At 40.8% G+C, this 14,613-nt stretch overlaps 1 protein-coding gene across 1 annotated transcript in view; it reads right to left on the reverse strand.

Annotated features, from left to right (window-relative positions):
* The window catches only part of LOC146700741 (F-BAR and double SH3 domains protein 2-like), a 44,807-nt gene that overhangs the window by 5,876 nt on the left and 24,318 nt on the right, over nt 1-14,613 (reverse strand). Inside the window, exons 7-14 of the mRNA XM_085470970.1 lie at nt 13,517-13,571; nt 13,306-13,434; nt 13,102-13,224; nt 7,996-8,091; nt 3,780-3,896; nt 1,784-1,882; nt 1,341-1,493; nt 1,110-1,244 (exon numbers count right to left, since the gene is read on the reverse strand). Of these exons, the coding sequence (XP_085327096.1) occupies nt 1,110-1,244; nt 1,341-1,493; nt 1,784-1,882; nt 3,780-3,896; nt 7,996-8,091; nt 13,102-13,224; nt 13,306-13,434; nt 13,517-13,571 (907 nt within the window). The remainder of the gene's footprint in view (nt 1-1,109; nt 1,245-1,340; nt 1,494-1,783; nt 1,883-3,779; nt 3,897-7,995; nt 8,092-13,101; nt 13,225-13,305; nt 13,435-13,516; nt 13,572-14,613) is intronic.

Below are 14,613 nucleotides of genomic sequence, written 5' to 3' on the forward strand. Positions count from 1 at the left end.
CCATGCCTGCATTAATACCACACTTTACTCAGGACTCAGTTAATATAAAACAACTGATACTCCAAAGCAGCACAAAACTCAGACTTACAGTAGAATTTCTGTACAAATTCAGAGAGCAGGTGTTTTAAACCTGGACACAGAATCATTAGTGCCACAAAGTTTGGGAAAGTAAATCTAAATGGGGGTTAAACACGACTGGAACTGATTAAAAACAGCCAAAACAAAAAGTGGCTTTACTTCAAAATCAGAATTATAATTGGTGACATGTTAAAGATCCACGTCCAATCCAAATATTTAAATCATGTGTGGAGAGGTTAACCGTATTTACATCTTAATAGATTTTATGACAACATCCATCCAGCAGGGATGGAGGAAATCCCAGCCAGCTTTGTAGGCTAACACAGTGAGCATCCACATTATAATGCACCACACAGACGGCAGACTTCAACCACACTTTCAGAAAATATAACAGGAATGAGTCTCCAGCTGTCTGCGTCAGTAACAGAAGCTTTAATCTAACAAGTTTGTATTTTAATGAAGGAGGAACCTGGAGAGAACCACAGAGGCACAGGAGAACATGACAAGACACTTAAAAAGATTTAAATATTAATCATATAATTACCAGAAAATATGGTTAAACCTACAGAATCTTAAAAATACTTCTCCTTTCACTTCCAGCCGTTTTATGTATTCTGCATGAAAATGAGGTTTACAGAGGACAGAAAGTGTAACTCTGCAAGTCACTGTTCTTCTAAAAACACATTTTTTGTGGCTCCTGAATCTTCATCCATCAATATCCAGCTACGCCAGCTTCCTGCATTTTCTAATAATGACTGCTTCTGTAACTCCCAACACGCACTCCCCGTGCCTCGAGCTCGAGGCATGGCCGGCCTCTACACGTATTTTAACGAGTTATGAATACAGAAAGCGCAGAGATGCTGCAACAGCAATCAAACAGTGTTTTTTTCCAGAGCAGCGACACTGATTGTTTAGAAGACTAAACTCAAGACTCGACTCGCTGCAAACACATGAGGCTTTGTAGATGTCACCATTTCTCTGGACACTGACCGACTCATCGGCTACGACCCTGCTTAAGCGTGTGTCGTTACCTTGTAGGAGTAGAGCACTTTGCAGGTGAGTGGATAGTTTTTCAAGGTGCTGGAGGGGCTGGAGCTGCTGTCATCCAACACTTCACCGCTGTCCTCCATCTCCTCTTCATCCTCTCGCTCCAAATCTGCTGTTACCTACGGATGTTAGACCGACATCTGCGTTTAGGGCACAAATCTACAGCGCATATACTTCAAAACTACAGCACTGTGGAATTGGAGTTTTCATCTTACGGAGAGTGAAGGATCGTGGGTACTGAGGTTGTTCCAGCGCTCGTTCTCCAGCTCCTCCATCACCTGGTTCATCGCACTCTTCAGCCACGTTTCAACCGGGACTCCCGCCTCCCTTAGCAGGTCCAGCCGGGCCTCGGCTTTCGCTTTCACCGTCTAGCAGCAAAAAAAAAATAAAGGTGAGTTAAAGACCACCAGACTTTCACAACCCACTGACAAGCCCCCCACCCCCCAAAGAATAAAGAAAACACAATGAGATTAGTATGAAAATAAAATAAATACTTAGTGTGTTTTAAACACCTCTGCTCTCTTCTAACAGAACATTAATCCTTTAAATCTGTCACTTCACCTTTCAAACCAGCAGGTGGCGCACTGGGGCAACTTTAAATAAGGAGAAACTGATTCAGAAGATGGAGAAATCGCTGATCTAGAAGTTCAAAGGTTACCTCTGCCCTCCGGAGACTCTGTCTGGCCACCTCCATCTTGATCTCCAGCTCGCTGTTGTTTGGCTCCGAAGCTTCCTGGGTCCCGTACTCCTCCAGGGCCTGAAAACAAAACAATTACAACTATTGTGGTGACGTATACAAAGGAACACATGGAATAGATGGAAACGGTCCAACAATAAAGCGATCAACATAACCAGGGACATCTGGAAACAGGTCGCTGCACGAGCTGTGCTCACTTATCTTAAACAAGCTTTCGCAATAAACCAGTGAGACGGAGCTCTTATCAATTTTATCCTTTCATGCCACAGTAAAATATGGAGAAGTTTATGATGCCGAGGTTTATTATTATCATCCAGCTGACCGGCTTCGCTGCATTAAAGGCCAAATTCCAGTTTAATGGAAAAAAGTGACACATCAGTGCATTTTGTACACTTCCTGCAAAGATTTTCCAGGGATTGTGTGAGTAAGGGGTGACAAACCACATCAGAATAACTCCAAACCCAAACACAGACATAACACGCACGTTTAGATTCAGAGACTTAAACTTCCCACAGGATTTCCTTCTCTTTGCAGAACGTCACACTCATCATGTTCAAAGGGTCATTTTGACTCCTCTGGAATTGTAAAAACTGTTAAATTAAAATCCCATGATCATCATATTTCATGACTTTTCCTTATATGGGTTTATTCATTATATAGTGAAAGCAAAAGCAACAAAAATGACCACCACTCATACCTTTAACTGCTGAGGATATCATTTTGATAGGCATAGAAATTTATGTCAATGGCAATTTTATTTATAGACCACATTTCATTACATGCAAAATGTGCTTAAACAGAAGAGGCTCAAGGCAGTGAGAAAAAATAAAATAAAATTTAAAATAGAGATTGCAAATGGATTTTGATTAGAAGGCTGCAGTAACATGAGCCAGAGCTACCTAGACATGACTGATGGGTAAATATATTGCCTCAACTGCTGCTGTTGCAGGATGGGGGCAGGTCTAGCATTACATTTTTTCTCAATATGAAAACATGGACCAGCTAATTTTAACATATTTTTAAATCCACAGATTCTCCAAAAAAGCTACAGGATCTATTTTTAATAATAGAGGGCTCAACAAGTAATCTGTAGCTCTAAAACTAGCAGATTTTTACCTAAAAGAGAATTTAAACATCAACTTTGTGGGACCTTTTTTTTAAAGGTGTTTTATGTTTAAAACCTGAACTTGCCAATTTCTTTGCTTCGCTTTATGAATCTAACAAAACACAGAAAAGTTGTTTCTGTTGCTACGCTGGCACTGACCGGATTGTAACAGATGGACTTTCAGGACGTTTCTGTGTCGAACAGCCATCCAGTCAAATCGTCTCTTACACAACAAGAAAAGAACATGCTTATGTCATTACAATAAAGAAAACCTATCTCCTATGTGTGTCTGATGTTTTAAATATAACATCTTATTTGACTGACTGATTGATTCGATTTGAACTAATTTGGTTACTGGATCGCTGTGAATAACGATCACACGCTTTACTCGGAGCACAAGGACCAGTGTTACCTGCTGTGTTTTCAAATATCCACACCGTGCTTTAATCATTTACATACACCATGTGTAACTTAATTCACTGCACGGTGTCTGGACTGTTACACCATGTCAGCATTATAAACCCTTTCTTAGTCGTCTCATGAACAACATGGTTATATTTGTTTCTATTTTCTTCTAATCAATAAAAATATAATTAAACAATTTCAGCCCTCCCCCCCCTGCTGCATTTTATGACCCATTTGCACCACATGCATACAGAACAGAATATTGACACCCTATGTACTTATTGTTTTATTGTAATATAAGGAACTAATTGTATTACAGGGAGAAGTTGTGCACTGGATATGTGCACATTGAAAATAAAGTACTTCAGTAAACACACAGACTGACATGGTTACACCATCTTTGTCCTGATGCCTGCAGAAACTGTCTGTGTTTGATGAGGTTCTCACCTTCTGAGTGTGGATGATGCTCTTGTATTCTCGGGCCACGCGGCTCGCCCATTTCCTCGCTTCCTTATCCAGAGTGTGCTCCTCTGCCGTCCCGCTCTCTTTCTGCAGTTGCACCACCTACAGCGAAGGCAAACACACCAGCGTATAACAAAGAATGTTTTTACTAATAAGTAAGTATTATCATTCAGACAGTTTTTGAAGTGTTTTATTCTTCAGTGAATTTTAAATATTTTTTAAATCCCAGTCATCACTGAAATGTAAGTTACAGCTTTTTCCCCAATGATACAGATATAGGCTTTAAACTAACTGCCCTGATTTGCTCCAGGATGGCTGGTGAGTTTCAAGACTTCTGACGAGCCAGGTTTATATTTGTTGACTTTAAGGTGTGACGGTCTTCAGTTTTTATTTTCTTCTAAACCCCGACAAAATGAGTTAAGCCATTTCCACATGACATCAGCTGTGTGTCTGAATATGGAGGGGAGAGGCTGGGTGGAGGGAGTGTGGGGGTCAGTGCACTCTGGTGAGGCCCGCTCACAATGCCTCCTTTTCACAGATGGGCTGTTCACAGGGCCCGGCCTACCTCCTGCCCCTCCCTCCCTCCCAAACTCAGCTCTATTCCTTACCGGATCCCTCCGTCTGGTGCAAGTGGTATGAAGGGTGGGTGCAGGGGTGGGTGCAGAGGCAGGGGAGGCTCTCCACCACTAATGTTTTCTTTAGGAACAGGCTGCTGCTTGTTTGACTTCCAATGAAAACAACACCAGCGTTTGCAGTTTGAACAAATTGTCTAGTGTTGTCCGGCGGGGCAGAGGAGAAAAGGAGCGGCGGAGCTGGGCGGCAGAATCGGACTCTTTTACATCCACGAACGGGAGTCGTAACACATCGCTTGGCAGACCTGCGGCGTCACCTTACAGCCTGATAGGAAAATATTTTTGGACCAAAGCCGACATTTACATTAATTTTTATAGTGGGCAAAGAATCCAATAAAAGCCAAATGTGGCTGTAAAATTATTTAAAATAGACTTAAGGCCACAAGGAGACACTGTGGGCTTCATGAGCAGGTGCACCTGAATTGCACCCATGTCTGCAATGGGACTCGTAAAGGAGTTTAGGATGTGTATTTTATATACGCATATCTACTTTTATCACCTAAAGTGCAGCTCCCAGGGCAGATTTTGACCACAGCAGAGGTTTCAGACCTGAACTGGCACTGAAAAACGATCCAGGCAGTCAAGTTGAACTGAGAAATCCATAAAGCTGAGAGCGTAACAGATGCAAAACAGTCGGAGGGAAGCAAAGAAGGAAGGAAGGAAGAATTTAGCAACTCTGGAAAGTTATCTCAGCAGCATCATTTCACCAGCCATATTGTGGCAATCATGAGGTGAACAGCAGCATTTGATTTTCTGTAAACTTCTTACCTAACTTTAAAGGCTTGTTACAAGTTACATGACCTGTTGCACAGGGCTATCATGTAGAAAGGGAGGTTCACACCTGCGGGTGTTTTATAAAATAAAAATCCTGGGTCATTCCACACACACATGACCCCACATGACCCCGTTACAATCAGCTGAATATATATGTGTAATAACCTTAGTACATTTTTATGAATTATAGGCGCAGAAAGTGCATAGTGGTGGGTTGAAATGTAAAACTTTTTCAACTGCGCTTTTGAAGATTCATAATTTTATAAGTACAGGAGATATCTATGTGAAATTAACAGGGCTGGAAAAACACATTAAAGCTCTGGTAAAAAACAAACAAACAAAAAAAAACTGCAAACAATCAACTTTAACCCACATGGCACAATCTAAAGCCAAAATCTTGTTTCCTTTAATCAACTTTGAGTTGTTTCAAGTAGTTTCAAACAGAAATCCTGCACCAATTTAATCTCTATGATGTGGAGAAACAGAAGCAAACATCAGTGCTGCCGGATGTTTTGTGTGTTTTCTATTAATTCACCGGCAAATACAGCATTTTGAGTAAAACTCTCAAAGCTCTTAACACGTGTGCTACCAAGTGAGTGCAAATGAAACTTCTCCATATTTATACCAGGATTATCTTCTAGCTGGCATCTGTCAGATATCAGTTAGGTAGATTTTGCCTGATGCTGCCGGATGGATTTTGATGGCCTCTAAAATGACTGAAATAGACCAGGTAATCGCAGATAAAGAAGACTGCAGATACTCTGTCTCTTTTCATAACCTTATGGCTCAAGATGAATAAACAACAAGTGTTTGGACTTCTAAAACGAGGCGAAACTCTTTGATTTAAAGCACAAGACAAAACGAGAGCTTGGAAGCAAAAGTAAATGGAAAACAGTGACAGTCTTTTCCAGATTACTGTGTCTGTATCTTGTCTTATAATCACAGGTCATTTAGCAGTGAGGACAATGAGCTGAGACAATCTTTAAAGCACACGTTTATCTGTTTACACTTCCTGGAAGTGTGAAGTTCAGAGGAATAAGTGCGTGGTGTGCATTAACAATAAAAATGGAAAATGTCATTATATTGTGCAGATATTCCTCTGTGTTTAGGACAGCAACTAGTTAAGATATGCTTTTTAAAAGGTGTGTGTGTGTGTGTGTGTGTGTGTGTGTGTGTGTGTGTGTGTGTGCTGAAGTGCAAATTAAAAGTAGAGGTTGTGCATTTATTTAGGAAGATAAACAGTCTGATAAAGTCGGAACAAACACGAGCTGGAAATAGTCCCACGGTGAGGAAATGAGACGACACATCTGTAAATAAAAACTAAAAATGGGAAATAATCTAAGTTCCTGTGCAGGGCGAGGAGTACAGTACAAAGTCAAGAGTTCACTGTTCTGCCTTCAGGCTCATAGTTCAGACTAACAAAGATAAAGACCAATCACGCAGGACTTATTATGTTTCCTGCTTTGACTTCTTACCCAGACTGTTCCATAATGTGTGTGCAGCACTTTTGTGATTAAAATATATTTAAATTAGTCGTTTATTTCAGTGCAGACAGATTATTGACACTCAAACAATGGAGCTACTTTGTCTGTTATTTACAAATTTTTAGAAAATTAGAAAAATTTGAACATTTTTTCCTGCTTGTGTATCAATTTAGAGGAAAAGTCATCCCCCAGCTTCTCAAGCTTCATACTCCAGTGATCATGAATGTCTAAAAACAAAAAATCTTTTCTGCATCTGGTATTGTTGAGATGTTTAACTCTGGACCAAAAAGGTGGATCTGCTCTGCCTAAAGCCGCTTTGAGCATCAAGGTCCTGAGCCGAGTCCAGTCCGGGCTTTTGTGGCCACGGCCAGCTCAGCTTTCAGGATGCCCGTGAGCTGCTTGTTCCACTCGTCTGATTTTGTATTGATTGTTGTCTAAACAAATTAAACTGTCATCTGTTGAGCTTTGTTCCACTTCTCAACAATCTCCTCTGATCTGTTTTCATTACAGCATTTTATCTGTGGTTTCCAACCTGTGCAGTTCAAACCTGAAGGATCCACATTTCACTTCACTTTTCTGTAGAAATTGATTTTCCAGTAAACTGATTAACACCTCCTGCCAACTAAATTAGTCAAACACGAACCTTATTTTATGCTACAAAATTTGTATTAAAAGCAACCCAAACACTTTGAGATTTGGATTTTAATCCATCCATCCATCCATTCACTTCCGCTTATCCTTTTCAGGGTCGCGGGGGGCACTGGAGCCTATCCCAGCTGTCATGGGGCGAGAGGCGGGGTACACCCTGGACAGGTCGCCAGTCTGTCGCAGGGCTAACACACAGAGACAGACAACCATTCACACTCACATTTACTCGCACATTCACACCTAGTGACAATTTGGATTATCCAATTAACCTATCCCCACAAGCTGCATGTCTTTGGACGGTGGGAGGAAGCCGGAGTACCCGGAGGGAACCCACGCAAACACGGGGAGAACATGCAAACTCTACACAGAAAGACCCCGGCCTGATGGTGGAATTGAACTCAGGACCTTCTTGCTGTGCGGCAACAGTGCTAACCACCGTGCCACCGTGCTGCCCTTGGATTTTAATCGTTTCAACAATTATTCTTCAAGTTTTACTTGAACATTTTAGAGAAATCATGTTAAGTTCTAGATTTTTAAGGTTGGGGATTTTATTCCTTGCATAATAAATACGAGTTTATCTTCTCCAATAATCACTAAAAGCAATCGCATGTGATATTTTATGCATTTAATAATGAATAAAAAGAGAAAAACATCAGTATTTACCGTGTCTGAGTCGACAGGCTGGAACATCAAGTCTGGTGCTTGCTGGAACGCCATGTTCTTCTGCACAAACAGCTGCTGGTGAAACTCCTGCAGAACCTGCATGTGTTTCAAGGGAACAGACAAAAATATACATATATACTTATTTAAGGTTTATCACAAGCTTACAAATCAGCCCATGTCTAAACCTGCATAATTAACACTTAGTAAAGCCTTTAGGGTTCAGGCTTGCTCCCTATTTAGTTTTAATTTCTTGTTCTATTTAAAATTAACTTTTAAAAAAAAGACCTCCAGCTGAATGAATTGTGGCCAGTGATCCGTGTAGCTTAGGGCCACATTTATAGTTTTTTATTTTCCAGTACTCCATCAGTTTATTTCTGCTGTATTAAGTTATTTGATTTGCTTATAAAATGAACCCAAATCAGCTTTTTATTATTTTACACAAGTCAAACGAAAGAAAACGCCAATAACAATTAAGAGAATGACCATAAAGCCGTTTCTGGTTACTATCAGCTGATCTGAATGCTGATGACCACTCTGGTGTTTGTGGTCACAGCCTGACATTAAAAACGTATCACAGGCTCGAGTTCACCGCCTGCCTATTTTCACACAGACTATTTTTAACTCTCCAGCTGCTGAAAGCTTAAAGAGACAGTAAACAAATTACATAACATATCACTGTAAGTAACACAGGTGAAGGTACAAACAGTTTTAATTCTAATTTCAGGTTTTTTCTAAAGCCAGCTAAAGCAGCCGGGGACTGGACCACCACTTGGACCACAAAGCTCTCTGCCCACCCGAGGGAGGACGAAGTACCTGTGTGGATATTTTAAGCTGAACTCATGGGGCACAGCTATCAGCTGTTCTGGAAAAAAAAAAAACCTCCCCAGTACTGGTCCCAGACTGGTAACTTTGGTCTTCTGAATTGTACTTAAGTTTGGCCCCTCATCAAGAACCAGTTGCCTTGGGGAGACCATACCAGGGGACAGCATAGCTTCTCCTCCTCAACTGTGATCATTCACAGAAAGGAAAGGAGCCAGTGTAGGTGGTTTGACTGGCATCTGAAATAGGAGGCCTCCAGAATGTCTCCTAGACGAGCTGGTAAGGGCAGACCAAACACACACTGGACACATTGGGACACATTATGTATCTCGTGGTATCCCAGTATTCGCTGCCTGTCTGTTGTCAGACGCGTTTGTGTGACCATAAATACCACTTAAGTGGGAAAAGGAACTTCTGGACATCTCTGCTTGGACTGCTGACTCAAGTGTCAAAAAATGATTTGATAGAGGAACTTGTATCGGAAAAAAGAGGAGCAGGGTATTGATCCCTGATGATTTACCCGTCAGTCTACAGTCATACCTTTACCTATGGCTAAAATCTGACACAAATGAGCATCTTCTGAAGGATGTCTGAGCTCTGCCTTAGAAACATGATGAACAGCTGAGTTATTTGGAAAGCTACTCGTTTACACCGAAAGGCACCAGAGTGGCGGCTCACTGTTCTCCAGGAAGAGCAGGAGTAGGTGGCTGGGGAGGGGGACGTCTGGGCATCTGCTTAGATTGCTGCCCCATGACCGGACTCAGATAAGCAGGAGAAAATAGATGGAAGGAAATCAGGTTTAGTAATATCAGTTTTATATTCTTTAAATCAAAATCTCTGATGTATCGTGACAAATATTTCATATTAAGGTCTTTATCTACTTTTATCTTTATCTCCACACAGTAACATTACATTATATTTTCTCATATCAGTATGAGATTACAACAACAGCTTTTTTTGGCCCCCAAACTCCAGATAAACAGGAAAAAGGAGCATTTGGACAGTCATTTGTCACAGTTTGGGTCAAATCTGGACAGAGCAGGCGGTGTATACACAACATTCTCAGTTTACTACTGAACTGAAACTAAAGAGGAGAAAGAACTGGAGTATAAAAAATGAAACATTAATGCACTGTTGGGAGCAAACTGTGATAATAGCAATCTAAGTTCAACAATTGTATTTATCTGAGAGGCATTACTTTCCTCCCATCAGACCCGTAGAATACAATTTAAACTCACTTTAAACATGCTGTTGTGCAACCCCTGCTTTAAAATACCAAGCTTAGATTCTTCTGTGAAATGTCAAACCAAACTCCAGACTAACTTTTCAGTCTAAACTGGAAAAAAAAACCTTTTAGACCCAAATGAAGTCCTTCCTGGATGAACAAGCAATTTTGGAAGTGTTCCAATCTGGCACTAAAACTCACTGCAGCACTGAGTCCGCTCTGTTAAGACTTTTTAAATTACATTTTTTAGCAGCTGACTCGGGTGACTGTGTGCTGCTTGTGTTTTTGGACTTAACACCTGCCTTGGGCCATGGACACACCATGGACCATGAGATCTTTATCTATAGGTTGGTGTGGTGGGTGGGCATCACTGGCTAAGCTCTCTGGTGGTTTACGTCCTACCTCTCTGACAGAAGTTTCTGTGTCAGCACGGATGATTTTACCTCCACCTTTACTCCCATCCCTGGGGTGGGGGGCCACAAGGCTGAATTCTTGGACCTCTACTTTTCTCTCTGTACCTGCTGCCTCTTATTATTTTTCAGAAACACGGCATTTCTTTTCCTTGTTACAAGGATGACTGTCAAGTTTATTTCCCAGTAAAGCACATTGCTGTGTTCCCTGTTCAGCCTCACCTTGACCTCCTTATTGACATTGAGATGGACCATCATTACATATTTGGGTGATGATACCCAGTGGTAAAATACTGTCAAAATTAAGACGCTTCTCTTTAAATGCAATCTTAAAACAGTAACGCTTGCTCTTATAATAATCTCCTCCCACTGCTGCAATATGCTTCTTATTGGAATAAGCCAGGTCTCCTTTGCTGACCTACAGACGCTCGATTTGTAACAGGTACAAGTAAAGAAGAGCACATCACGCCAACTTTGGCTTCCCTTTACTAGCTTAAGGTTAATTTAAAAATACACTTACATTATTTTTAATAGTTTTTCCCCATTAAAATGGGGAAAAACTATTAAAAATGAGATGTTGACTGTGACCTTACCTCTCTCTTTAAGCAGTCCTTTATTGTTAACGTCTACATCTCTTATGTATCTTTTACTCTCTGGCCTGTGTTTGTCTTTCATGTTTGGTTTTATTGTGTGGCCCTGTTGTTTTAAAGTGCTTTATAAATAAAATTGGATCCTATGGTATATTTAGACCACAGAACTCAAAACAAACAATAAAACATTCATGAGAGTTTCGTCCAGTCAAATCAGAACGTCACTTTACGCAGAGCACACATAAGATCTGTTTCTGTGTTGACACAGGAAGCACATGGGCTGTAATGTGAGCCCTGCCGAAAACCGCTGCACCCACCGCTTCCCTCACTCTTCCCTCTGATTTGTTCAGATTCAGGCCTGAGCAGCAACAAGATGCCCCTCTGAAGGTGACCTGAGAGGCCAACGGGAGCAGCGTGTAACCAAGGAGCGGCAACGTAACTCAACCCATTTAAATTAATTAGCAGTTGGTGAGGCGCTCGACTTCAGCTCTTCTAAGGTTCGCAAAGCAAGTTACTGAATTTTTAGAGCCCTCCAAAAGTGATCAAAAGAAGGACTGATCCACATTTACAATAACAGACCTAATGACTACAGCACTGCACTGGGATCAACAATAGGACTGCATGAACATAAAAAACTGGGCCATCAGAGAAAGGTCAAAAACATAGATGGTATCTGAGAGATGGACTCAAAGTGAGCTTTTGCCCTCTGCCATGTTACATTTCTGTAGCCAGAAGTTACCAAATTCGGATGAGAGGGTGGATTGCTATCATGCATATATATGTATATATATGTACTGCTAAGTGGCAGATTAAAAACTATAGAAGTATAGACTTCTTGGATGGTCTGTGTTAGGGTTAAACATCAATCAAACCAGTCACAACACAGTCAACTCCAGTCTCTACATGGATGGCTTATGGAATAAAGTCATCCCTCCCAGAGTTCTTAGAAAAGGAGAAACTATCCCTAAAGGCCAAACTACTTTATATACTAGGCTGTAAACATGCTTATAAGTGTACGGGGACTGACTCATTTACTTTGAGACTGACTCCAACAACCTTGTGACATGACTGGTGAGCTTCTCAGTGTGTCAACAGTAGGCATAACCAGTGCCAGTGTTTATTTTACTCCTACATCATAAGTGTCATTATTGCAAAGCTGTATCAAACACAGCTTGTTCAAGCATAACTATGCATATTTTTGAAAAAACTGTTTTGGTTTTGCCAAAATTACGTTTGTGTCCAAAGTAAATTTTGAATTTTAGGACCAGATGCAGTAAACACCTTACAGCATAAACTGACTGACAAAAATATTTTTACACAGAAAGCCAAGTGGTTTAACAAAACCCAGTCTATTATACACAAAAAAGTGCTGCACATGTTCCAGCTTTATTCCTGGAAAATGTGGTGGACACAGTTTATAATATAGTCTGACTCATCTTTCATTTAATATCAGTCTGTAGTCCTTAGCGGTAACTTTAAACCTTACTCTAATGACATACAACCAGAGCGGCCAGGCCTTTCAAACAACAGCTGAAGTTACAGAAAAACAAAACAAACATGCAGCTGCACACATGAAGATACGTTGATATCTTTGGTACAAGCATTTATTTCAGGATAAAATTAAAAATGTATTTATTTACAGTGTGATTTTCTGGTCTTACTGACCCACTACAAGCCACAGTCACCCTTTTTTCTGACACAGCGCTTTATCTTAACTAACGCTGGGTTGTGGGAAGGCTGGAGTCTATCCCAGCCGTCACAGGGTGAGATGCGGGGTTACACCCTGGACAGGCTGACAGTCCAGTACAGTCCAGTCGAGTTTTTGCAAACCACTTGGAGTCTACCTAAAAAACGCATGCTTAGCTGTTACATCTGACTCACTCTCACATTCACACCTACAACCACAGTGTTACGGTTAATCACAGCACCACCATGTTCTCTTACTCCACATTCAGCTTTAAGGTTAAGCAGGTTAATTAACTACAAACGGGTCTCTGTACCTGACTATTTGGTACAGACATGGGTGTGAGGTGGTGGATGTCCTGCAGGCTTTAAGACTCACCCCATTTGAGCTGTTGAGGATCTGGTTGAAGATGTTGTGGACAGCCTGGTAGGCTTCTAGCTCTGTCTGACACAGTGACACCAGGTAATCCTTTACCTGCTCGTAGATCCTCCCATCTAAAATCTGTATACAGTGATAGAAAGGTGTGTTTAGATTTACACCACGTCTCCTTTCACCCACCAATTCAGATGTATATATGCTCACCTTGATGCAGTCAATGAGGTCTGTGTTGTAGTAGCGCTGCTGGTGCGCATTCGCGGCTGCAAGCATGAGAAGGTAGTCGTTTCTGGCGTGCGTGGCTTTGGAGTTGCACTCGCTCCGCTTTGCTTTCAGCTAGAAGAGGAAGAAACGTTTAAACAGCTCATACAACAAAAACACCACTAAACGTTGGGCTCGTGGACTCAAGATCTTATACCTTTACGCTGGCCCTCTGAAGACTGGATCTGGACTGGAAGAGACTCAGCTTTGACCTGCAGAGAAGATACAAAATCATTTCTCTTTGGTTTTTAACATGAGCATCAATGTTTTGCCTTTTCCAGTTTAACCAAGTAATCAAATTTAGGCTGACAACATAAAAAAGGAGCCTCAGTTGGATGTGCAATTACAATAAGTACAAGAATGTACCAAAAGGTGTCAATACCTCACATGGAGGAGAGGTCAAGTTCAGGGACAGTTATTTAAGGTGAGCCCAACAACTGCCCATGTAGAAACATCTATCAATCAAACAGGCCACGCCCCTAAATCCAATAGCCAGGTACTCACAAAACAAATAAATAATTAAAACAAAATAAAACTCATTCTCTGTGCTGTTAGGAAAAGGAAAAATACCCACAGAGGCAAAAACTGCGAATGGCACTTTACATTAGTTAGCCATCAAGTGTGTAGATAAGCTGAGGTTGCAGTAAAGTAATTAATGAAACAGAAGAGTGTTGATAAACTACGAAACGAGCCTGACTCTAGAAGGAGATTATACTCTGTGGTCATGGATGAGAGGCCTTTCGTTTTATAATTTTATCAAATCTGCTTCATGTCTGCTTGAGAGACACAGGAGCAGCTCATGAACTATAGCGTTGTATCTTATTTGTCTCATTATGACAAATTAAAACCTACATTAGAAGGACGTAAAAATCGAAAGACAGCAGAACAATCAAAACAATGGAATCTGTGTAATGACCATTAACACTACTACAGTGACACATTTAATACCCACGTTACTCTGCTGGAAGCGGATTGTTTACAAAATTAACATATGTGCATTTTGAACATGATATTTCCTTTTAATTTTAATGCTTGTTTAATGTTTGATGGTAATTACCTTTGTCCACCTATAGTAAATCAAAAATTAAAATCCGTGCTCTTGTTTAATCAGGTAACTCAGTCAGATGACTTTTATCTAATGCAGTTTGAGCCTCAATATTTATTTCCAAATAATTATTGGAATTTTAACCTCATGGCACACCTGCAGTAATGTCGAAAACTACAAGAGATTCCCTTCCACAGTGTGACCACGAA

Source organism: Copadichromis virginalis, linkage group LG10, assembly GCF_057382275.1.
Source record: "Copadichromis virginalis isolate Kocher_CV1m ecotype Utaka linkage group LG10, C_Virginalis_male_GT1.1, whole genome shotgun sequence".
NCBI lineage: Eukaryota > Metazoa > Chordata > Actinopteri > Cichliformes > Cichlidae > Copadichromis > Copadichromis virginalis.